The 24,752-nt window shown below is 44.4% G+C and overlaps 2 protein-coding genes across 3 annotated transcripts in view; one reads left to right on the top strand and one right to left on the bottom strand.

Moving 5' to 3' along the window:
* FAM171A1 (family with sequence similarity 171 member A1) overlaps window positions 1–24,752 on the top strand; it is a 139,209-nt gene that overhangs the window by 92,102 nt on the left and 22,355 nt on the right. The window contains exon 5 of one of the 2 annotated variants that reach the window (XM_062210501.1): window positions 5,015–5,191. The exons of the other annotated variant lie outside the window; for it this stretch is intronic. Coding sequence (XP_062066485.1) covers window positions 5,015–5,191 — 177 coding nt within the window. The remainder of the gene's footprint in view (window positions 1–5,014; window positions 5,192–24,752) is intronic. 2 annotated transcript variants of the gene reach the window in all.
* LOC133773267 (S-adenosylmethionine decarboxylase proenzyme) lies at window positions 9,567–11,464 on the bottom strand. The gene has a single exon (XM_062210500.1). The coding sequence runs from the start codon at window positions 11,136–11,138 to the stop codon at window positions 10,134–10,136; it is 1,005 nt and encodes a 334-aa protein (XP_062066484.1). The 5' UTR covers window positions 11,139–11,464; the 3' UTR covers window positions 9,567–10,133.

Below are 24,752 nucleotides of genomic sequence, written 5' to 3'. Positions count from 1 at the left end.
GTCGTTTCCTCCCAGTGCAGTTACGGAGCGGAGCCGGCTCCCCTGCAGCTCTGTGCCTTGGTCTCCTTGAGCTGTTTTGCTGTTTGCCTGTTGCCCTAGGTACCTTCTCCAGGCTCTTCTTTGGTGGACTGACTAGATTCGGTTCAGAAAACTTCTTGTAACTGAAATTGTTTAAAAATTTGTATGAGGTCAGAATGAGGGTTTCCCAGCCCCAGAACATGGGAGGGGGTGGTTGGTGGCAGAGATGCTGGGAGGGGCAGGGGCACTGAGCTCTGTCGGAGGAGCAGGCACCACCCAGCCCCCACCCCTGCCCCCAGCACGTGGCACACTTTAGGCCCGGGCTTTCTACTGGCTGTGTTCACCCAGCTTCCCCTAGATCCCTTCCCTGTGGGTGCTCGCTCTCTCTGCCTTCAGCACTGTGAAGAGTGACCGGGCTTAGAAGCGGTTTTGAAATCCTCTTCCGGCAGATAGCTCTGAGTCAGCTCAGTCCTCGTCAGTATTCTGGCATGACACGTACAGCTGCAAGGTCAGAGGACTTAAAGCTACCGGGCAGAAAGTCTGTGATGATTCCTTCCTGGGGAGAGCCTGCACATGCGTCGCAGCCACCCTACATCCACCAACGCTGTTCTCCAGGGCACTGCAGGACGCCGGGCCAGGGTCCTGGTGGAGGAGAGGTGCGAAGGTTCTGGAGCCCTGAACCATCTCCTTGTCCACCTCCCCTTGTTTGCCCCACACTTTGGACTAGTCACAGCATAAAATCGAAAGCCAGAGGCTGTTTTGTGTTAAGTCCTTCTCGGTGAGTGAATTCTCACATTTATCTTAGGGACACTTTCATTGAATTTTCACTTTATTTTCTAGGACTTTGCGTAAACTGATGATTCTGAGCAGGTTTTGAAACCTGAGACATCGGATGCACTTTATAGCATGTGAATACGTTTCTAGTTAGAGGTTAGGGTGTGATTTCTCATCTACCTGCCCTCCCCCTGGAGTACCTGTGTTCAGAAATGTTTCTTCTTCCTTTCATTCTTATACGCTGACAACACAATTAATAAGTCAGTCATTTGCCAGCAGAAAGATGCCCACTAGGCACCTTCAGAAACCGTATCTGGGGAGAAATGTTGAGTTTTTCTTTCAATGTGCAGGCCTGAAAGAAAAGCATTGTTTCAGTGAACAAGAAGACCAGTTCGAGACCATCCTAACCTCTCTCCGGTCTCCCTGACAGAGTCGAACGCAGTCAGAAAATCCTAACTCAGAGGGAACTGCCACACTCCTCAGAGCTCATTCATTTTTCTTCCCCATTTGCAATAGCTTATGAATAAATTATGAAATCTGAGAGACGGGGTGGAGGAGGCGCAGAGAGGAACCTATATAGAGACACAGGACTATCGATCTTAGAGACGTTTGTTTTATTTTAGAAGTCTCCATTATTCCAGAGGGAAGAGAGAAGTCTTTAGCCCAGGACATTAAGCTTCTTTTCCATTGAAATAGTGGATGGGTTGACCTAGAAAGGATAAGAACTTCTCTGAGCCTCTGTGGGGCCCTGCCACGGTGTGTGCACCTGCAACCCGGGTATCTGGCACGCGCAGATCATCAGCCAGGGGCCACCCTCCAGCTTCTTGGCACTCACTTTCTCTTCCACCCTACAGTTACCTCCTGTTTCATAAAATCTCTGAGAGGCTTCAGCTCAGAGGAAAGCCAAGAGCAGACCTATCTGTGGGATGACAGATGGAGACCAAAGGAGCAGAGGCAGAACTTCCAGTGGGGGCTTCCTGGCAGGGTCCTTCAGGGCAGCTGTGTCTGGTTTAGAGGAAGGCTTCAGCATTGCCTGGACAAACACAGCTGTACAGAGATGTTGCCACTTTCTCTCCTGACCTCTCTTGTTCGTTTGTTCTGTGGCTTCCTGGCATTACAAAGGGGCACCCTGTTCACCTGCAGGCCAAAGCCATTGCTACCATCACACCGTCCCCTTGGAGACTGCCAGAGTACAGAACTGTTCAGTGGCATGCCTGGGGGAGGTGTAAAGAAATTATTCCCATTTAGTACCCCAGGAGGAGAGAGGGGAGGAGTCAGTCAGATGACTAAGGTGAACGCTTGCCTACAGTCCAAAACGTTCTTCCTGAAGTGCAGCCAAACAGAGCCCTGGTGTTGGCTTAGCAGCGCCTCCAATATTCCAGCTGACCGGTGGGAGGCCCAAAGTGATACAGCTGTCTGCTGGCCAGTCCATTTCTCCTTCCGCCTCCCACGCTGTTCTTGCTTGACACCTGTCTTCATTTACATAAAGGGAGCCAGGTAGCATCAAAGTGGAACAGGAAGGAAAGCCTTGTTTTAGAGAGAGCTCAGTATTTTGCATAGAATTGGGTTCTGTTCACAAATAGTAGAAGGAAAGTAGCCCTTCAAAGTATGAATTATTGCAGAATGAAGAAATTGGGGGCTGGTATTGTGGCACAGCAGGTTAAGCCACAGCCTGTAATGCTGGCGTGCTATACGAGCACCATTCAAGTCCTGGCAGCTCCACTTCCAACCCAATTCCCTGCTAAGATGCCTGGGGAGGCAGTTGGAGATAGCCCAGTGCTTGGGCCCCTGACACTCACATGGGAAACTGGGATGGAGTTCTTGGCTTGTGGCTTTGGCCTCACCCAGCTCTAGCCATGGGCATCCATTTGGGGAATGAACTAGTTGATGGAGGATTCTCTCATTCTGTCTCCTCCCACCCCCCTGGCTCTCACTCTTTCTCTTTCTTTTTAAGATTTATTTAATTTTTTGTCTACTTGAAAGGCAGAGTTACAGAAATAGGAGGAGAGACAGATACAGAAATCTTCCATCCACTGGTTCACTCCCCAAATGGTTACAGCAGCTGGGGTTGGGCCAAAATGAAGCCAGGAGCCAGCAGCTTCTCCCTGATCCCCACATGGGTTTAGGGGCCCAAGCATGTGGACCATCCTCCACTGTTTTCCCAGGTGCATTCATATTGAGCTGGATCAGAAGTGGAGCAGCCAGGACATGAACTGGTGCCTATGTGGGATGCAGGCAGTGGGCTCAACCTACATTACCACAACACAGATCCCAAAGGTGTCTCTGTCTGTCTCTCTCTCTCTCTGTAAGTCTGCCTTTCAAAAAAAATAAATAAATAAACCTTAAAAAAAGAAGAAGAAGTTGAGGGTAGAGGGAGAATCATTGGGAAGGCATAGAGTAGGAGCACTGAAGGAAGGAGGCCACCAGACGGCAGACACAGCTGCCCCCAGTGCCTAAGGCACCTTTAAAGGAAAATGAAATAACAGGGACCTAGTATGCATTGCTTTCAGTTAATGTGCTCATTTCTGCAATGCTACACTTCTGAATATTTACAACTGAGTATTTTTATTTCCACAGACTCAGAAAGGCATCTTGTCTACTTCATTTTCAAGATAAGAAAAGTAGATCCCAGAGGAATTAGCAACTTTCCAGGGACTATGTAGGCAGTCAGTGGCAGATCTGGCATGGAATCTGTTGTCCTGGGCCAGGAGTGTGCAGGATCAGAGGAAGGGAGAGCTGAAAAGTGATGTGAGAGGGGAAGGAGGTGGCATTCCTGGTGCTTTTCCATCTATCTGCTCACTGCCCCTATTCAGGCAGCTGGCTCAGAGTTTCATGAAAGAAAAACAGCACTCGCTAATGGGAAACACTGTGTCTAGGTTGTTTATGCAGAGTCTAATGAGTTACTCCATGCATCTGTTGTTTTAAGTTCGATCTGGTGGAAGGATAGAACTTGGAGGGGTACCTTGTAGGTCAGGCTTTGCTCTGCATCACCTGTAAGTAGTTGGCACATTTATGTCTCAGTCCACAACAGATTTTGACAAATGGCATGCTAAATTCTGGATTTTTGTTTCCTTTACTCTGAAGTGAAAGGGTCAGACAAGAAGATTTCTGAACTTGAACCTATGATTACATCTTAGATTGTTTCATGAAGTCTCCTTTCCCTGCCTTCACTGCTAAACAGAGATGGGGTAAACTCATTGCGGAAACTCCAGAATTCACTAGATTGTCCTTACTTGCTTAAATTTAATCCAAACTGGAGGTTTGCATTTGCTCAGGCAGGCCAGATAGGTAAGTACAGAAGCAACCAAATAAGAAATCTTACACCTTGCATTCTGATGTACCTTGCAGTTTTCTTTATCACTGCTTTTTGTCTTTCTGTTCCAGAAAATATATAAAATTATGACGAACACATTTGTGTGATATCATATTTTACTAGAGAAAAATCTAAAAATGGGTTGCTTAAGTGTGTAAATAATACTCTCATAAACGTTGTCTATTTTATCCGTAAATAGACAGTCATTACGGGATTGGCTTCGATCAAAGACCTCTGATGGACAATAATTGGTGTATTAAATTCCTTTCAAACAGACCAAAACAGCAGTGGCAACTCAAGCAGCTTATAAATATTTCAAGTCCAAGTTTCCATAATACACTTTATAGCAGAAGTAAGTTAATAATTTGAAGTAATCCTTGAGGAAATCTACTGTTTTTTTTTTTTAAAGCAATCTCTAAAACATTTGGTTTGATTGTGGTGATCTGTAATTGCTATATGCTGCTGTGTAACGTATATTACAGGTTATGAACACAGGCCCGGGGCTCACTCTGTGTAGAAGTCATTCTCAGTGACTTCTGCATATGCACCTTCATTGCACATTGTGGAAAAGCCCTTCCTTTTTGAGGCCCTTTTTGCAAGCACACATAGCAATTAGAATTGGCAAACCTGAACCTTGGATGCGAGCTCTACCACTCAGTAATGTATGCCCTCAGGCCAGCTGCCATCACCACCCTCTCTGAGCCTGTGTCTTTGTGAGTCCAATGGGGACTTTCCCTGTCTCCTAAGGGTGTGGTGAGGATCATGCATGTCAAGTGCTTCCTCAGGCCCCTGGCCACGTGGAGGAGCAGTGCTCAGGAGGTGGTAGCCGTGACTGCTTTCTACAAAGGGTATCTGCAGCCCCACACAGTACTTGGCATGCGTGTGATGGAGAATGCCTCTTCCTTCTAGGAAACAGCACTAGGTACGACCTGACCCCGGTCACGGCCGTCAGCGTCCACCTGCTCAGCAGTAATGGAACGCCGGTGCTGGTGGATGGGCCCATCTATGTCACCGTGCCCCTGGCCACACAGAGCAGTCTGAGGCACAATGCCTATGTTGCAGCGTGGCGGTTTGACCAGAAGCTGGGTAAGCAAGAGCTCTGAGCTGACGCTGGGCTCTCGATGACTTCACTGCTGTTTGGTTTTCCTTCTAAGAAGCCTGTGGAAGTCTCTTCCTTGCAGCTGGTGAATGCTGCTGCTCACGGTGCACCATGTGGTTTCTCATTAGGTAGAGCGCACCCTGCCACACCATTCATGCACTTCATTTCGAGTTCATTTTTGTTGTTTTTGCTTGTTTGTTGTACATGTATGCTAATTTATTATAAAAGAATATTAAAAAACTTTGAGAGCAGGGGAGAGAGGGCGCTCCCATTCACTCCCCAGATACCTGCAACTCTTGGAGCTGGACTGGGCCAAAGCCAGGAACTAGAAACACAACCCAGGTTTCCCACAGGAAGCTGGAGTCAGGAGCCAGAGCTGGGGATCAACCCAGGTTCTCCAATATGGGACACAGGCATCTCAACTGACACTGGGATGAGTGCACATCTCGAAGAGAATTGAAGAGTATTAGAACTGAAATTGGCTCGCCTCATCTCTATCCTATTCTTCAGAAGCTCATATAATTTCTCTTGGTCATCTGTGTTTATTTTTCTGTTTTCCAAAAAAGGAAAAGTATTTGCCAACATTGCAGAAAACAAAGTAAAAATTATTCAGAATCCTACCCACCTAGAGAAAGGCACTCATATTTTGAATTCTATCCTTTCAATCATTTTACTGTGTACATATGTGTTAGTTATCAGTTGTTGAATAAAAATTACCCTACATTTTAACAATTAAAACAGTAACTATCTGCTCTGTTGGTTTCTGGGGTCACGAATCCAGGCCCAGATGAGCTGCCCACCAGGCTCTCAAGCAAGGTTCCTCTGCTGCCAGCGAGCGCACTTCCAGACTCACTGACGCTGCTGGAGGCAGGGGCTTCAGTCCTTGCCACACAGGCCTCTCCTTGGAGCTGTGTACACCGTGGCAGCTTGCTCGTGCCCTCAGCAGGTGATCCAAGAGAAAATTAAAAGCTTAAAAGCACAGGTACTCAGAGTGGAAGCCGTCTCAGAGGTTGCCTCCCACAAAGCATATGAGAGCGCCTTTAAAGGTTCTCGGAGGACTGGGTGTTTGACTTAGCAATGAATTTGCCCATGTGCCACACTGGAGTATCTGAGTCTGACGCCCAGCTCTGGTTCCTGACTGCAGCCTTCTGATCATGCAGAGCCTAGGAGGAAGTGCTGATGGCTCAAGTTGATTAAGTTTCTGCCACCCACATAGGGGACCTGTGCTGAGTCACTGGCTCCCGGCTTCTGCCCCAGCCCACCCTGGGCCTCTGCGGGTATTTGGAGAGTGAAGCAGCAGATAGGAGTGTTCTCTCTCTCTCTTTGTCTCTCTGCCTTTCAAATATATAAACTTTAAAAAAATTTTTTAAGTTCATGGGAAATGAAATTTAAAAGGCAAAGTTTTTTTTCATAATACACATTTTCAGTGACATTTTTAGAGATTGCCATATACATGGATTTCAACACTTTTTGCAGAAAAATGAACTTATTTTTAAATTTATTTTCCAAGAACTCTTTTGAAATACCCTCATTTTTAACAAAAATGGGATTATATGCTAGGTAATGTTCTACAACTTCTAAAAATAATCAGTATAGCATAAACATCTTTCCATAGTATTAATTATTATTCTGCAATATCAAACTTAATGAGTACCTGGTATTTTACTATATGAATATATCACAACAGCCCACCAGTCCCTAACAATTAGGGAAGAAAAGGTCACTAGTACTGTGAAAAATCTTTGTAGCTAAGTCTTTGAATGCAGCCATGAATAATTCCTTAGGGCGTTCCCACATTGCCCTTGGCTGCCTGTTCCATGAGTGTCCAGCTGAGAAATACCAGTTTTCAAATAGCTCAGTTTAGAATTTAAAACTGTTAGACCATGTATGAAGATAAATGGGAGGTTTTTTTTTTTTAATATCAAGTGTATTTTCAGTTACCTAATTCCTTAAGACAGTCAAAAGATAGTTTTAGGGATTATTTTTGAGAATAAATGGGCTTTTTGGGGATGCATTGTTTTGTTTTCCTTTTGAAATCGTTAATTTCAGACTCTATAATTATTTCTGTGGATTGCATTGATTTTTGCCCAATTAAATTTGACATTGTTAGGTGGGCTGTGATGCCCTGTCAGCATATCCTGCTGAGGAAGAAGGGCAGTGTGTTGCTGGGGTGTGTTCTCTATGACTTAATAATCTGAGCGGGAAGCAACCAGAGGGGCGTGTGACTGACAGCCTCCGAGATCACAGGTGACAGGGGCAAAGGAATGGGTACTGAAGAATGCAGCGAAAGTAGGAAGGAGAATGGAAAGAGCTTGCATTTTGTTTCTTAAAATCCTGGGTCCTGCTACCTGTAGAACATTGAGTCCTGTCGTGTTTTCCCATCTGCAAGAGACATGCAAATGGTTGGAGACTCTCTCCCCAGCCTCGTATATTCTGCCTTGGTCCTTTAGCTCTTCATCAGGGTCCCCAACACATTCAGGCCCACCTTCTGGGGCATAGGAAATCTGGGGGTACAGAAAATGGGAACTCCAGCTCTGCCACCCCCTGGCCGTGTGGCCCTGGCCACATTTCCTCTTCTGTCTGTGCCACGGTTTCCTTACTGTGAAATGGGGGTGACGACAGCATCAACTATTATTTTGAGGAATGGGTTGGAGTTTTCCATAGAAGCAGAACCAACAGGAAGTGTATACACCCCTCTGTATATACGAATAGGAGCTTTATGTGCTGGGATAGGTTGATGTTAATACCCACACAGTTCTAAGGAGTTGGCTCACTTGGTTGCAGAGGCTGGCAGGTCACAGCTGCAGAGTGGGCCAGCAAGCCAGAGATCCAGAGAAAAACCAAGCTGCAGGCCAAGCCCAGAGGTTATGTATAGGCAGGATTTCCTCCTCCTTGGGAGACCTTCGTCTTTTTCTTAAGGCCTTCAACTGATCGGGGGAGTCCCACCCACATTATAAAGGATGTTCTGCTTTACTCAGAGTCTGTAGGTGTAAATGTTAGTCTTATCTAAAAATACCTTGCCAGCAACATCTAGACAGAATATCTGGGAACCATCACCTTGGCAAGCAGATGCATAAAATTAACTATCACAAGTGCAAATGAATTCATATTTGTAAGATACTTGTTCCCATTCCTGGTCCATAGCAAGTGCATCCTAAGGAGGAATGGAGTGAGCAAAGATCTTCCAGTTCTGTACATGAATTTCCCTGATCAGGCCACTGAAACCAGCCTCCTAGATTCCCCACAGCCCAGGTCACTTGATTTTGTTCCCTGTGTACCACACCCACCTCTCAGTCCACTGTCTCCTTCTGTAGTCTCCCCAGTTTCCTAAAAGGGCATCATCCTCTTTGACCAACACCTCTGCAACATTTGATGATCCCTGTTCCTGTGACTGCCCCACCGCGGGCCATCTTTTCTGCCCACCCCTGGTTCTGCTCTGTTTCCAGCTCTTAAGTTACTCTGTGTGCCATCACTGAGGCATCTAACCCCTCCCTGCACTTCCAGGCCACCAGTGTTTCTGATCATCTCTCAGACCCCATTTCTAGATGTCCTGCGGAAACCCAGATTCAACATGCTGAAAACCAAGACTGTCCTCTACACCTACTGCTCATTTCTGTGCCTCCGTTCTTAGTAAGAGCATTGTCTACCAGACCATCAAAGCAGGGACCTCGGAGCTACCCCCAGCTCATTCTTTTGCTTCCCTGCCAGGTATGGTACTTTGGAAAGTCATGTTGATGCCAAATCAGTGTTTATCACATTTACCCTATCCCCTCTTCCCCTGGGCTGCCACTGCCTCAGCCAGGTACCTTCCCTCTCCTCACTTGCATAGACTGTCCAACTGCCTTCCACTTCCCTTCCCTCCACAGGATTTTTGGTATCACTATGTTTTGTAGAGCAGTCCTCTAGTTATTTCACAATTTGCAAAGAAATAATTTTAATTTATGTATTTATTTACATAAAGGAAACAGACTTCATGTATATCATATTTGCAGTTTTAAGAACATAATGATTCTTCCCACCCTCCCTTCTTCCTTTTCTTTAAATTTTTGCCATGACATACTTTCAATTTACTTTATAATCATAAGCTTAATCCTCCACTGAATAAAGAATTCAGCAAGTAGTAAGTAGAAAGACCAGACAAAGGCTATAAACAATTATAAAGTCTCAAGATATTAATTTCACTCATATACATTACATATTTTGTACTCTTTATATTCTTTTTTTTTTTTTTTTTTGACAGTGTATTGCTTTATTTGGGGGATTTGGGGCAGACACCATGGTGAGGGAAGAAATCAATTAAAGTACAAATGCAAGGAGCAATAATGTTAAAATAGAAATACACAAAATGAGTAACTGCAATCATTTTCTTAAGAGGAATCAACTCATGAAGAAAAACTTTAATTGCTGTTGCAAAAAACATCTGTATGAAGTAGAAATTGGTTTCCATAACATTAGTAGAGAATATGTTCTAGAAAGTGGAGGTAACTGGACATAAAATCCTGGCAGCAATAGAACAGTCCCAGATGGTTAGGCTGAGGCCAACATCTAATGAGGACGAAAGCCTTGTCTGTGGGGAATTTTGGACGATACCTGCAGAAATATTACACTGCGCATAAACCAAATTGAATTGTTTTCACAAGTGTTGTAAAGTTTCATATAGTAAAAGTTTTTTTCTACATGCACTTCAATTTCACAGCAAGAGTGGCATAGAATACCTAAACACAGAAGAGAGCATTCATGCAAGATATCTAACTCCTTGATATAATAATGCATACAATTCAAAATGATTCCACTATCATTACATCTAGGGCTCTGTGCAACTACAAAGTGGTGGTTACAGAAAGCATGGCCCCCAGTGTCAACATCTAGAAAGCGGCCACCACCTTCTATGTGTGTTCTCTTTTTGCGTTTTTTCTTCATGTTTCTTAATCAACTCTGCTGTTGTTGCTGCTTCTTAGCAAAACTGGTAAAAACAAAATTGTAATCGTTGAACATAGCACTCTGGCAATCAAGACGTTTAAAGCCTTCAATCTTCTGGGGCGAAGAAAGCACTGTGCGACATTTAGAACTCTGATTAACAAACAAGGTGGTCACAAATTTTCCTGGCTTGAAGACTTCCACAACTTTCCTGATCAGGTCATCATAGGAGGTCTGACTTAAGTTTGTTTCAAAGCTAACATAAGAAAATTCTGGTTCCGGAGTGATGTGAATAGTCCAATAAGTTCCATCCGATTTCATTCCATTCATTGAATACCCACAAGGATTGAATAGTGTGGCATCAATGACAGAACCTGGTATCAGGTCACGAATTCCACTCTCACGAGTGACGTCCTTTGCAGTAACACCATCTTTCATGTAGAACTGGTCCATGACTGCTGGGTCAAGCTCACTCATCAGAATCTCCAGGGTTTGATCTGGCTGGCTGATTACCCGGCTCTCTGGAAAATCCAGAGTATACAGGTACCAACAGTCAGAATTCATACGTCCCATACAATATGCTGCTCCATTTGGGAAAATCGCATTAAGAAACTCTATTTCTTCCTGGAAATTCCGGTGTGGGTACCCTTGGTGAGAAGGCTTCATGAAATTCTTACGAGAATAAAAGAAGCTTTGAATTGAGTCAAACCCACTGTAGTCCCTAGCAAGCTTCAGCAGGGGAACCAGCGCTTTCAGCAAGAGGGTGGTACCACATGTCTTCAAAATGAAACGTCTCTTGGAGACAAACATGCTACTCTCACTGAGTACATAAGCTTCCTGCTTGTCAGTTTTTGTCACACTTATGATTGAACATTGCACATCCTTCAAAAGTATGTCCCACTCAGATCTCGGGATAGTACGAAGATCCCCAGATCCTTGGTTGGCGTCGGGTTGCTGCCGGGAGAACCAAACCTCCAGCAGCTTCTCGGTCCCTTCGAAAAAATGTGCAGCTTCCATCACCGTGAGACTAGCGAACAACCAACAACCACAGAAAATCAACTAAATTAAATCTCTTCTCCTGCCGCCGCCGCCGCCGCTGCGGATTGTTCCAGCTGTGTTAGTAAAGTTCAGGTTCCTTTTTTTTTTTTTTTTTTTGCTATATTTTATATTAACTTTTTTTTTAAAAAAGGATTAATAAAATTTTTCCCGGCTTTTTTTTTTTTTTTATGAGCGCAAGTTGAACGTGAGTCTATTGGAAAAAAGAGGCAGATACAGTTCAGTCTCTTGTAGTCCGCTGCTTCCCCGTTAGAGAGAGTTGAGCAAGCGCTAGCTAATGTCGCCGGCCATACTGTGTAAGCGTGTACTCTTTATATTCTATATATTAGTTATGACAAGTCAGAAAAAACATATGATACTTGAATTTTGGGAACTGGTTTATTTCACTAAGCATAATGGTCTCCAGTTGCTTCCATTTTGTTGTGAAAGACAAGATTTCATTCTTTTTAATGGCTGAGTATATATGTATGTATACCACATTTTCTTTACCCAGTCATCAGTTGATGGACACCTGAGTTGATTCCATAGCTTAGCTGTTATGAATTGAGCTGCTATAAATGTGGGCGTACAGATAACTCTTTCCTGTGCTGATTTCATTGCCTTTGGATATATTCCCAGGATAAGATAGCTGCATCATGTGGCAGATCTGTTTTCAGATTTCTGAAGAATCTTCATACTGTCTTCCATAATGGTTGTACTGGTTTACAGACCCATCAACAGTGTATTGGGGCACCATTTTCCCACATCCTCACCAGCATTTGTTACTTTATGATTTTTGTATAATAGCCATTCTAACTAGGATGAGGTAAAACATCATTGCACTTCCCTGATGGCTAGTGATTCCGAGCATCTTTTCATTATCTGTGGGTCATTTGTGTTGCATCCTTTGTTAAATGCCTGTTCATATCCTTAGCCGGTTTGTTTTGTTGTGATTGAGTTTCATGAGGTCCTTGTATATTTTGGATATTAATCCTTAACAGTTGCCTAGTTTGCCGATATTTTATTCCAGTCTGTCAGTTGCCTCTTTACTTTGTTGAATGTTTCCTTTGCTGTGCAGAAGCTTCTTAGCTTCATGTAATTCCATTTGTCTGCTTTTGCTTTTATTGCCTGTGCTTCTGGGGTCTTAAAAACACAGCCTCGGCCAGCGCCGCAGCTCAATAGGTTAATGCTCCACCTGCAGCGCCAGCACACTGGGTTCTAGTCCCGGTCGGGGCACCAGATTCTGTCCCGATTGCTCCCCTTCCAGTCCAGCTCTCTGCTGTGGCCCGGGAGTGCAGTGGAGGATGGCCCAAGTCCTTGGGCCCTGCACCCGCATTGGAGACCAGGAGAAGCACCTGGCTCCTGGCTTCGGATCAGTGTGGTGCGCCAGCCACAGCGGCCATTGGGGGGTGAACCAACAGAAAAAGGAAGACCTTTCTGTCTCTCTCTCTCACTGTCCACTCTGCTTGTCCAAAAAAAAAAAAAAAACACCAGCCTCTTTCCTGTGTGAGAATGTGCAAGAGCTACTCATGGTGTGGAAACCTGACCCCTTAGCATGGCACACAGACCTTGACAGAATCACCCTGCTGCCTCTTGCCTCCTGTCCAGCCATTGGCCTGTCCTCCCATCTTGTAGCCACCACATCTAACTACCTGTGCTTCCCTGGACCTGCCTGGGGCTCGCTCAGAGCTTGTCACTTTGCACCAGCACAGTCTTCCTTACACATCCCCTTCCCCGACCCCTTGGCACAGTGGAGCCCCTCATAAGCATGTGTACAAACTGCAGTGGTGCTGAAAGTGTGTGTGCACGTGCCTCACAGTTACCTAGTGCTCCCCGTGCCCCGCATCGCTCAGTCCCTTTGTTGGAGAGCAGGTCTTGGCACATACAAGTGGGCCAACTTAAGTGTCTGTTGAATGGACAAATCAGATAAAGGTATTTTATATGGTTTTGGAAGTCAGAAGTTTAATGCATTATAGCTTTTGTACATTAGGGTTTACATACATAGGACTTAGCTTCATGTATTTTAAATGTCTGCCTTTAATGAAAGTCTGATTCTTTGAGCTCTTGTTTGGAGGGAGAACAGTTCCATTGGGTTTGTCTCCATCCTGGAGCTTCCATCCCTGCTGTTGTCTAAAAGGTTATGTTAGTAATATGATGCAGCTTTCTTAAGACAATTTATGTGCATGTCATATGCACTGTAACAGAATATACATGAAGTATAAAGGAAACATCTTCACTTCCATTTATGCACTTTAAATAAATAATGTTTATGCAATGTATATAAAGAGTTCTTGGGAGGTCTGTGTTGTGGTCCAGCATGTTAAGCTTCTACCTGCAAAGCTGGCATAGTGTATCAGACCACTGGTTCAAATCCCTGCTGCTCCACCTCAGATCCAGCTTCCCACTAATGTGCCTGGGAAAGTGGTGGAAGATGGCCCAATTTCTAGGGCCCCTGCCACCCATGTAGGATACCTGGACAGAGTTCCTGGCTCCTGGCTTTGTCCTGGCCCAACCCTAGCTGATGCAGTCATTTGAGAAGTGAACCAGGGGATGGAAGATTTCTGTGTGTGTGTGTGTGTGTCTGTACCTGTCTCTCCCTCTCTGTCACTCTTTCAAATGCATAAAAATTCTGTAGAAAAAGAAAAATAGAAATCCCCTCATGCTGTCATCTCTGTACCCTCTCCATGTTCCTGTTCCTTCTGAGGAGAAAGGGATTTCTTATGTGACAGGCTGAGTAACCTGTGGACCCTGTGACTGTTGCAGTGAGGGGACTTCACACGTCCCTGATGTGATTGAGAGTCCTGGGGTGGAGAGATGATCCTGATCACAGAGGGCTGGAGAAGAGAGATGCCAAAGGAGCGTGAATTCGAAGAGGTGCAGTGTGATTCCAGGAGCAGGTGTTGGAGTGCTGCACTGTGAGGACGGAGGCAGGGGCCGCAGCCGAGGAACACGGCGGCTCTCAGTCGCCCGCAGGAGCGAAGGGAGAGATTCTGCCTTCGCAGCCTCCGGAAGGAACTGGCCCTGCTGGCACCTTGACCTTAGCCTGGGGGAGTTCATCTTGGACTTTGACCTCCACAAACAGAGGAGATTAAATTCCTTACAGTAGCAATAGGAATATGCAGTACAGGAATCAGTGAAAACAGAAATCTGTTGTTATGAAGCCTCTGAAATATGAACTGCTCAGTTCTCTGTGTCCTCAGTGGAAATTATGCCCATGGCATTGAGCTTTTCTTTTGGGGATCTTTATTGGATAGTTTATTTCTATTTAAATTGTCTATTTAATTTAGCATCTACTTTTAAAATTCTAACTGCCAGATTCCTGGCCGTAACAGATTGTACAAGCACAGAGAAACTCACGTTTGGATAGTCACTCAAAAATAATCAAATGAATTAAAATGTTTTATGAAAACTTTAAGATTGGATGTACATTTGAACGACACCATATGTTCAACTTGTTGAACTCAGTAGAAGCCTTACAAAGCTCATAAGATTTTTTTGTTTTACTTTTGTATTTGATAATTAATACCATTAAGTAAGTGGAAATTAAAAATACTTCAGTGCAATAAATTCCAAAGACAATATTATCAGATCAGGAAAAAAATTAGGGACATGTACACATCTTAGGCACATAACATACTTGACTAATTAATTGCTACTTATGATTTAACATAATCACATCAAGTAATTTACTACTTTAAATAACCCATTTTTAAGGTAAATCTAAGTAACTGTCAATTCCAGAAGAACACCGAGAAGTAGCATCTAATGAACCCACTAAGAATTTTTCATCAAAATCAGTGTTGGCCACAGCTGGAAGGCTAAGGATGGCTCTTTCAGAGTTAAATCATTGAAGAATCAAAACGTGGAATATGGTGGTAAAAAGGTACAAAGTTGCAGGGTCAATCAGTTTTGGAGAATATCATTCCCAGTGCCATACCCTTGCCGTGGAATTCCCTAAAGAGTACATCTTAAGTGTGGTCCCTCTAGGAAAAAGAAGGGAGGAGGGGAGAAAATGTTACTGGGCGGAGCTGGGTATGTTAGCTTGCTTTGAATCTCAAAACATCAAGTCATACACTTAAGTATATGTAGTAGTTTGTCTCGTTTCCACCTCAGTAAAGATAGGGGAGATCAAAAGAGTAATGATACCTCTCGACGCATGAAAACCACGGAATTCCTACCTCCACGGCCCGAAGTATGGATCCATTTAACACAGCCAAACCCACTTGCTGAGGTGTTGTCTGAGTGCTCTTAAATCACAGCACAGTGGTGGCTCCTAGGTCCCACAAACCCAATCTACTGACCTTTTTTTTTTTTTTTTTAAGATTTATTTATTCACTTGAAAAGTGAGTCACGGAGAGAAGGCAGGAGACAGAAGTGTTTCATATGCTGGTTCACTCCCCGAATGCCTGTAATGGCCAGGGCTGGGCCAGGCCAAAGCCAGGAGCCTGGAATTCCATCCAGAACTCCCACATGGGTGCAGGGGCCTGAGCAGTTGAGTCATCTCCCGCTGCTTTCCCAGGTGCATTAGCAAGTAGCTAGATCAGAAGTGGAGCAGCCAGGACACAAACCAGCACCCATAGGGGATGCTGTCTTCAGAGATGGCAGCTTGACCTGCCGTGTCACAGCACCAGCCCCTCCTACCTGGCCTTTTACAGAAATGGATTGTGACCCCTGAGCTCCGTGCCTTACACTGCACGCTGCAGGACCAAAGGAGGATGCTGATTGAAGCGTAGCTTGAGGATGAAGTGGCTAATTGCCACATGCATCCTCAATATAAAATGACTTTTTTAAAGAAGCACGACTTGCATCCACCAAAATTGACACCTTTACTGTACGTACATACGTGGCTGAGGCTGTTGTGTTAAAATGCCACCTGAGTATGGCACAAAGGAGGACTTTTTCTTTCCTGTTAGCCCAACACTGTTCTGTGCAGAGAGTGACAGTGCCTTCATTGTCAAGTAAAACTTCAAACGACTTAAAATTAAAAAAAAAAAAAAAGATGAAATTCTGTTATGGCACAGTGTAACTTTTATTTCAGCAGAGCTGTTCTTTAACACTAACAGCATAAATCCACATTTTCACCAACTCAGATACTTTCATTCGTGACTGCTGAACCATAGAAGTTTCTTAGGAGACAGGCTTGGAGGTGCCCTCCTTTCAGACACCATTAAGGTGGGGTCAGTATTCCATCACAAATGTCTTTTTTCTCTCTTCTTCTTCTTTTTTTAATGGCCACAGTTGTCCTTTGTATTTCTCTTTTCAAGCAGGTGAAGAGTTTCCCATTTTAATATTAGAGTCTCCGCATTTCAACCTAAATATTCATCAAGGGGTGACCTAGGAAACAAGCTCTTAGAACACAAGTAACATTACTTAGTGTATTACAAAAGTGTCTATTTGCTAATTACTATAAATACCCTTGATAAAAATGATTTTTAAAAAAGCATGGTTTTTTTGTGGTGCACTGATACACTTCGCTGAAGATTTTGGATTAATATGGAGCTAAGAAGGACTCTTGGTGGATGGATGTGTCTTTCCTTTGAGGAACTGGCAGAGTTCTTTACTTTACTTAGAATCTTGTAGTTGTGCTGTCTCAGTACTATGAGGGTCCAGTGTATGTTGAGGGGACCAGATCAGGTAAAGTGAACATAGACACCTTGTTGTCATTTGCAGGGCTCCGTTTGACCTTTGACGATTAGTGTTAGTGTTAAAACGTGGCTTTATTATTCCAATGAAAGTTACACTGAAGCGGAAGACCTGGCAAAGGACATTTTCTTGGTCACAGTGCATGCATTTTTGCTGGGGCCTTCTGCAGAGTAAGAGGTGATTATGTCAGCCCGCTTTTACAGGCGTTCACTCTTTCTTTAGCTTGGAACTGGGGCAGCAGATGGCTGTCTGATACAAGGTTGTCAGGCTGAGATCTGACTTGCTGCCCTGGGGAATGGTCACTTACAAGCAAGCAAACCAGGTCAGTGGTTTAAATTTAAAGTGACCAACTGACATCGAGTGGCAAGGAAGTCAGGATTTATTATCTTCTGCATTTATTCAGTTTCTGCTGTTTAATGGGAGCTTAGCCTACTTGATTTGTATCTCCTTCTAATGAGATGACAGAAATGAAAGCATATTCTAAGAGTGAGGCTGCATTGTAGAATCCAGTTTTAACTGCCTTCCCAAACACAGCAGAGTGTGTGTGGGTTGCTATAGAAATGGTGGTTACTGAAGCAGCCTCTTATCATGTATGGTGCATACGTATCAGACGCTCAGGAATACCAGTCAGAATTGGCCTGCTCCAGATTTGTCTCTGCTTCGGATGGTGAACATCCCTGCTGATGCCCCGCTCCTTTAACTGGTCCTTTCAGGTACGTTGTGGCCAGCTTGCCCTTGAAGGTGGCGCTGGATTTAAAATGCAGATCTAAGATTTTTCTCCCCACCCCCTTTTTTTTTTGGTGGTGGGTGGTGTAGGGGTGGGTGGAAGTTCTAGAAGCACCAAATTATGTTACAACTCTGAGAAAATGGGAATAGCTTTACTGAGCATATAAACTGTGGACTGTGAATGATAATGTGTTGGTGCGGGTTCATCAGTTGGAGTTAATGTACCACCCTGATAGGAGACATTGATAATGGAGAGGCTGTGCATGCTGAGGGGGCGGGGACGCCTGGGAAATCTCTGTACCTTCCTCTCAATTTGTGAAATTAAAACTGCTCCTTAAAATGAAATCCTTAATAAGAATAATAACAGCTTGCCTTTTTTCTCTGTATATTATAAGGCTTATGTCTTAGTAGAAGACATGGAATACTGGGGTATAATAGTTGAATTATAAGCTATGTTGAAATGTAAGCTATGTTGCATGTTGTGGGCAAAAGTTAGTGTGAAAGGGGCAGTTCATTTCCCCAATAATCATGGATTCATACAGATGATGTTAATTTCATAAATGTTTGCACCATCTCTTCATTATCATTATAATTATCCATAAAGAACAGGTGCAGTAGTTGAGGGTATTAAACCAAGGAGGAAATGGACTTACCTAGCCACGTGTAATATCTGTATATCCCTAAGGAAGATGTTTTCTGGAATAAGTCTTGTTACAGTGAGGGCCATTGCTTAGAAACAAAGCTGTAACTCCCAGGAAAAAGATCTCTGCTTTCCCAGATGTTAAAGATACTTTTAGAAGGTGAATGGGCTTCAGTGAGATATGTGAGAGGAAAAGGAATAGTTAACCTGCAAAGCAAACAGATTGGCAGGTGGCAACAGTAGCTAAGCATACAGAGGGCACCAGAGTTAATCACAGTAAGTGATGGCTATCCGGTGCAAACTTTGTCTTGTCCACAATGACCACAACGGCCAGGCAGTTTGGTTGTGAATTTTCCTCAAGATACAGATGGCGTCCTTTTGCCACCATGGGCCCGCAGCTTCCCAGCCTCAGTGTTCTGCCCTGTTGTCCGAGTGGAGCAGAGTAAGCCGCGTAACACTTGCACTGCCCAAGGGGAAAGAACGGAGAATGATGTCAGAACATGGACATTTGTTTCTCCATGTTGCCTAGCGACTCAAAAAACAATCTTGTAATATCAGTCCATTTCTAAGAATTGTTAAGCTTGTGGTGTTTGTAGTTACCAAAAACTGGGGATTTTCAGAAAAGAACACCATCACATTAGCTCTTGCATAGCTGGGATTCAGGGCAGTTTTGCTTTAAAACCCCATTCGCAGGGACTTTGTTCTCCTAAAGGATCATTTTATATGGAACAAGCGTTTTCCATATTTGGGTTTAACTGAAACTATTTTCAGGGAACTTGACAAATCGCTGTTACCTGCCTCTGTGATCTTGGAGAATATAGATCAACACATTCCTCCTGAAAGAATATATGTCTTACTTTACAGTCAAGCCTTCATAAATGCTGACGGAGAATTCGCTTATCGGCTCATCCGTGGCGAATGCTGGCTTTTCTCTTCACCAAGAAACCTCAAGGCACTCTAGCTCTGCACCGAACGTGTGCCTTCCAGGATCAGTTGGGTGAAAACAATGAGGAAAGGAAAGCTGCCGTCATTTCTTTAAGAACCAGACATTTTCCAAATATCTTCTGTTTTCATTGGCCTCCCCTTGAATGGCTAATTAAAAGGTAAAAATATTTTTGATAGATTTGAGAATTACACAGAGTCATGTGCAGCCTATAGCGCTTGTGAATAGAACATAAACAGCTTGCAGTCCAGCCGAGAAGAGAGCTGGGCCTTGAGTTGCGTGGTCTGCAGCAAGTTCTGTACCTCTCTGGGGCCTCAGTTTCAATGTCTACAAATGAGAAGGATAATAGTCACAATCGCTACCCCATGGAATTGTGAGCACCGTGCCCTTGGTAAAAGGCCTTATATGTGTTAGCCATTATATTATCATCATTAGTGCTATTATGGAGCCTATATACAGTTAGAGATTTTTTTTCTGTCTTGTTTGTTTTTTGGTGAAGCATAGTATGAGACAAGGACAGGTAGAGTGAAACCTTAATATCTTTAACATCACTGGCTCATCCCTGGCTGCTGGCAGGCCCCAGCCAGCGTGAGTTGCCACTGCCTGCTGTCTACCAGCTGTCTGTATTTTGAGTATCATAACAACACTTACAGTTCAGAATAGGTAATGCCTTCTAATCTGAGGAAAGCAGGAATGTGGGCAGCCATGTCACCAGAGGGTGGGCCCAGCTGGCCTCCAGCTCAACTCCCTTCTCTCAGTGGAACCCTGTTGGTGTCTGCAGTAACGTGTGTCACCATGCTGCCTTCCCGGATGAGGACACCCAGCCCTGGTACTTACCTGCAGCCACACTATGCTGGACAAGATTCGGTGCTTTTCAGGATGAGGCCTGCAGACGCAGAGAGCTGCTCTCTGGTCTGGGAATTGATCCACAAAGATTTGTAAGCTTGAGGTTTGGGTTTTAATCATGATGTTTTAAAGCTTAACATGAGCATAATGTGCGTCATGTAGATTCAGTACAGAATTTTAAACTACCAATTTTATTGCCTGAATGTAAATTGACGAATGGACAATAATAGGACTAGTAACTATTAGTGGTAAACGTCATATATAAATGACACAAGCCCCACATATTAAGGAAAAGTGAAATTAAAGTGTATTGAAAGAAGGAAAGTTTTCACAGTGTGTTTGGCTTGGGAATGGTGGTAGAAAACGTAACTCATAGGTGGGCTGAGCTCAAAGAAGCCCTGCCCTGGCCATGCATGTGATGTTTGTGTTGCAGGTGAGATGTTCAGCTCAGTAATGTGTCTTCGGGTACTACATTACGTTGAGGTGATTTAATTTAGTTTTTTTTCTTTAAACCCTGGTGCCTTTTTTTTTTTTTTTTTTTTTTTTGACAGGTAGAGTTGTAGACAGTGAGAAAGATAGAGAGAAAGGTCTTCTTCCATTGGTTCACTCCCCAAATGGCCAGGAGCCAGGTGCTTCTTCCTGGTCTCTCATGCAGGTGCAGGGCCCAAGCACTTGGGCCATCCTCCACTGCCCTCCCAGGCCACAGCAGAGAGCTGGACTGGAAGAGGAGCAACCAGGACTAGAACCCGGCACCCATATGGGATGCCAGCGCCACAGGCGCAGGATTAACCAAGTGAGCCATGGCAGCTGCCCCCTGTTGCCTTTTTTCTGTCTTTTGTCCGTATGGTTTAGTTTTGTACTCTTGTATGAGCTGTAAGCTTTTGTATCAGTATAAACTAAGGTCAACACTTTGTATGGGAACTTTTTAAAAAGTGGTTTTGTGCACTCATCAAGTCTGAAAAGCCCTGGTTTAATATATATGTATATATACATATGTATATGTATGTGTATGTGTACATATATATATATGTATGTATGTCCTGGCCTGGTCATATCTGCTTTAGGCACAACTTCATCAACACTTCAGGTGCAATCTTGGGAAAATAGACATTCAGAGGAGACATTTATATAGGTTATTTTACCTCTTTGCAATCAAAGTGCACCCCTTAGTACTTCTGCCCCATGAGCAGCATCCCTCAGACCAAGCAGGGGCCCTTGCCCCAAGTCCTGCATTTCAGAACACCCCCCTCTAGCCCTCCTCCCAGGGCACTCTTTCCCATGGGATTGTGTAGCTGCTGACTGAGGAGGAGGTGCTCACCTGAAATCTTAACCCCCTTCCTGGAACACCTTCCTGGCACCCAGGACCCCACAGTCCCCTGGCCAAACAGGCCTAAGCCTGCTCCCAGGCTCATCTCCTGGATGCACATCCCATGTGTACCCCCAAGCCACAGCAGTGGCCACCAGCTGGGGAATGAGCGCAAATGTGTGAGTTGTGGGTCCACATGTGTGCACAGGCCAGGGATGAGTTGGGAAGGGGAGCAGGTCACTAAGCAGCTCTCTGTGGCCATGGTGTTCCAGCACATACTCTGAGGAGTTCAAGACATCCACATTCCCACCCACGTTTGGATCCTATGGAGTCCTGGTGAGCGGACATTTGTCAGTGTGGGCTTTATAGCTTTTAAATGTTTAGGTTTGTTACATTTGGGCCTCCATGGGTACTTAGACTTCGAGTTCTGCAAATGCTGAGATGGGCCTTTACTTGGGAAAGCTGCTTCCCTAGACCTAACGTTTCTAGTCTCAAAAGTGAAACATGCGATGGTACTCAGAAAGTTCATTACAGGTGGAATTAAAAGCCCACTTTATTGGAGCAGGCATTTAGCATAGCAGTTAAGATGCCTGCATCCTGGGGCCAGCTCTGTGGTGTAGTAAGTTAAGCCTCCGCCTGCGGCGTTGGCATCCATATGGGTGCTGGTTCATGTCCTATCTGCTCCCCTTCTGATCCAGCTCTCTAGTGATGGCCTGGGAAGGCAGTGGAAGATGGCCCAAGTGCTTGGGCCCCTGTACCCACATGGGAGATCAGAAGAAACTCCTGGTTTCTGGCTTGGATCAGCCCAGCTCCAGCTATTGTGGCCATTTGGGGAATGAACCAGTGGATGGAAGACCTTTCTGTAACTCTGCCTCTCAAATAATTAAGTACATCTTTAAAATAAAAAAAAGAAGAAGAAGAAAGAAAGAAAAGAAAAGAGGAAGATGCCTGCATCCCATGTCAGATTACCTGGACCCAGCTCCCACTCCTGACTCCAGTTTCCTGCCAATACAGACCCTGAGAGGCAGCAATGATCGCTCAGGTATTTGAGTTCCTTCCATGTGGAAGACCTGCGTTGACTTCCTAGTTCCTAGTTTCAGCCAGGCCCAGTCCTGGCTGTTGTGGGCATTTTGGGGAAATGAACCAGCAAATGGGAGCTCTGTCTGTTTTTATCTGCCTCTCACATAAATTTTAAATTGTTTTTGGAAAATAAGTCTATTTTGGTACAAAAAAAGTTTTGAAATCTATGCAAATAAAAAGGGTCTTCAAAAAGTTGAAGAAAATGCATATTACAAAATAACTATGCATAGATCTCAAAATTTTGGCACCAAAATAAATTTATCTTTTAGTTCCACTTTCCATGAGGTTTTTAAAATATGTATGATTTTAAAAATTTATTTGAAAGGCATAGTGACAGAGAGAAAAAGAGATCTTCCATCTGCTGGTTCATTCTCCAAATACCCTGTACAGCCAGACTGGGTCAGGCCAAAGTTAGAAGCCTGGAATTTCATCCATATCTCCCACCTGGGTGGCAGGTTCAAGTACTTGAACCATCATCTGCTTTGTTCTCAGGTGCATTAGCAAGAAGTTGGATCAGAAATGGAGCAGCTGGGACATGAAACACACACCTGATATGGGCATCCCAAGTGGTGGCCTAACCCGCTGTACCACAGTGCCCACCACTCTGTAAAGTTTTTGAAGTACTCTCATAAGGCCTACTAGTCAAGCTTGTATAAAACATTAAGTACAATAGTAGACAATATAAAGCATGTAGCATGTTCCCAGCCATATCGTATGTTCTTAATATCCTTCCTTTGGATCCCCTGATTAAAATTGCTATACTCATACCTGCTCACACCACAAACACTTCAGCATGTGCAGAAGTGCTCCATTAGCAGTTTGTGTAAAAATACCTTTGCTGGAGCTGGAACTGTGGCAAAACAGGTAAAGCCACTGCCTGCAATGCCAGCATCTCATATGAGCACCGTTTCAAATCCTGGCTGCTCCACTTCTGATCCAGCTCCCTGGTAATATGCCTGGAAAAGCATTGGAGGATGGACCAAGTGCCTGGGCCCCTGCACCCACGTGGGAGACCCAGGAGAAGCTCCAAGCTCCAGGCTTCGTATCAGCCCAGCTCTGGCTGTTGCAGCCATTTGAGAAGTGAACCAACAGATGGAAGACCTCTCTCTGTCTCTAACTCTGCCTCTGCCTCTGCCTCTCTCTGTGTAACTCTGCCTTTCAAATAAATAAAAAATAAATCTCTAAAAAAAAGAGAAAAGAAAGAGAAACACCCTTTCTGGCTCCTCAACAGTATATACAGATTAGTTTCATGCAACAGCCCAGCTAGTCTTTTGCTGGTGTCTTTTGTTTTTAATTGATTGACTAGCATTTTACCAAAAGCAGTTATTAATTTCCCTTCCAGAAGAACAGACAAAGATTGGTTTTGGATGTTAAAAATGATAATAACAGGGGCTGGCACTGTGGCGCAGTAGGTTAATCCTCCACGCAGGTTCTAGTCCCGGTTGCTCCACTTCCAATCCAGCTCCCTGCTGTGGCCTGGGAAAGCAGTAGAAGAGGCCCAAGTCCTTGGGCCCCTGCACCCACGTGGGAAACCGGGAAGAAGCACCTGGCTCCTGACTTTGGATCGGTGCAGCTCCAGCTGTTGCGGCCATTTGGGGAGTGCACCAATGGACAGAAGACCTTTCTCTCTGTCTCTCCCTCTCACTATCTATAACTCTAACTCTCAAATAAATAAATAAAATATTTTTTAAAATGATAATAACAACAATGACACTCTGAGTGGTCATTTTGGTGCAGCAGGTTAAGCCACTGTATCACAGTGCTGATTCAAATCCCACTACTCAGCTTCCAATCTAGCTTCCTGCTGAAGCATCTTTGGAGGCAGCAGATGATGTCTCACGTACTTGGGACCCTCCACCTGCATGGGAGACCTGGATGGAGTTGTAGGCTCTTGGCTTCAGCCTGGCCCAGCCCTGACTCTGTGCATTTTAGGGAGTGAACCAGCAGATAGAAGAACCTTCTCTCTGTCCCTGTCTCTCTGTGTGTGTATCTTTCTCTCTCTCTGCCTTTCAAGGAGATGAAAATAAATAAACATTTAAAAATACAGCTACTTGAGGGCTGGTGCTGGGGTGTAGTAGATTAAGCCTCTGCCTGCAGTGCTGGCATCCCCTATGGGTGCTAGTTTGAATCCCAGCTGCTCCACTTCCCATTCAGCTCCCTGCTAATGTGCCTGTGAAAACAGTGAAAAATGGCCCAGGTGCTTGGGCCCCTATACCCATGTGGGAGTCCCAGAAGATGCTCCTGGCTCCTGGCTTTGAATCGGCCCAACTTTGGCAGCTGCAGCCACTTGGGGAGTGAACTAGTGAATGGAAGACCTCTCTGTCTCTCCCTGTCTCTGTAACTCTGCCTCTCAAATAAATAAGTAAATCTTTAAAAACAATAGATACTAGATATAATGACTAAAGATTTTTA

This window comes from Lepus europaeus, chromosome 14 (assembly GCF_033115175.1).
Source record: "Lepus europaeus isolate LE1 chromosome 14, mLepTim1.pri, whole genome shotgun sequence".
NCBI classification, from domain to species: domain Eukaryota; kingdom Metazoa; phylum Chordata; class Mammalia; order Lagomorpha; family Leporidae; genus Lepus; species Lepus europaeus.
The sequence above is the reverse complement of the archived record's forward strand: the minus strand, read 5'-3'. Positions and strand labels throughout refer to the sequence as shown.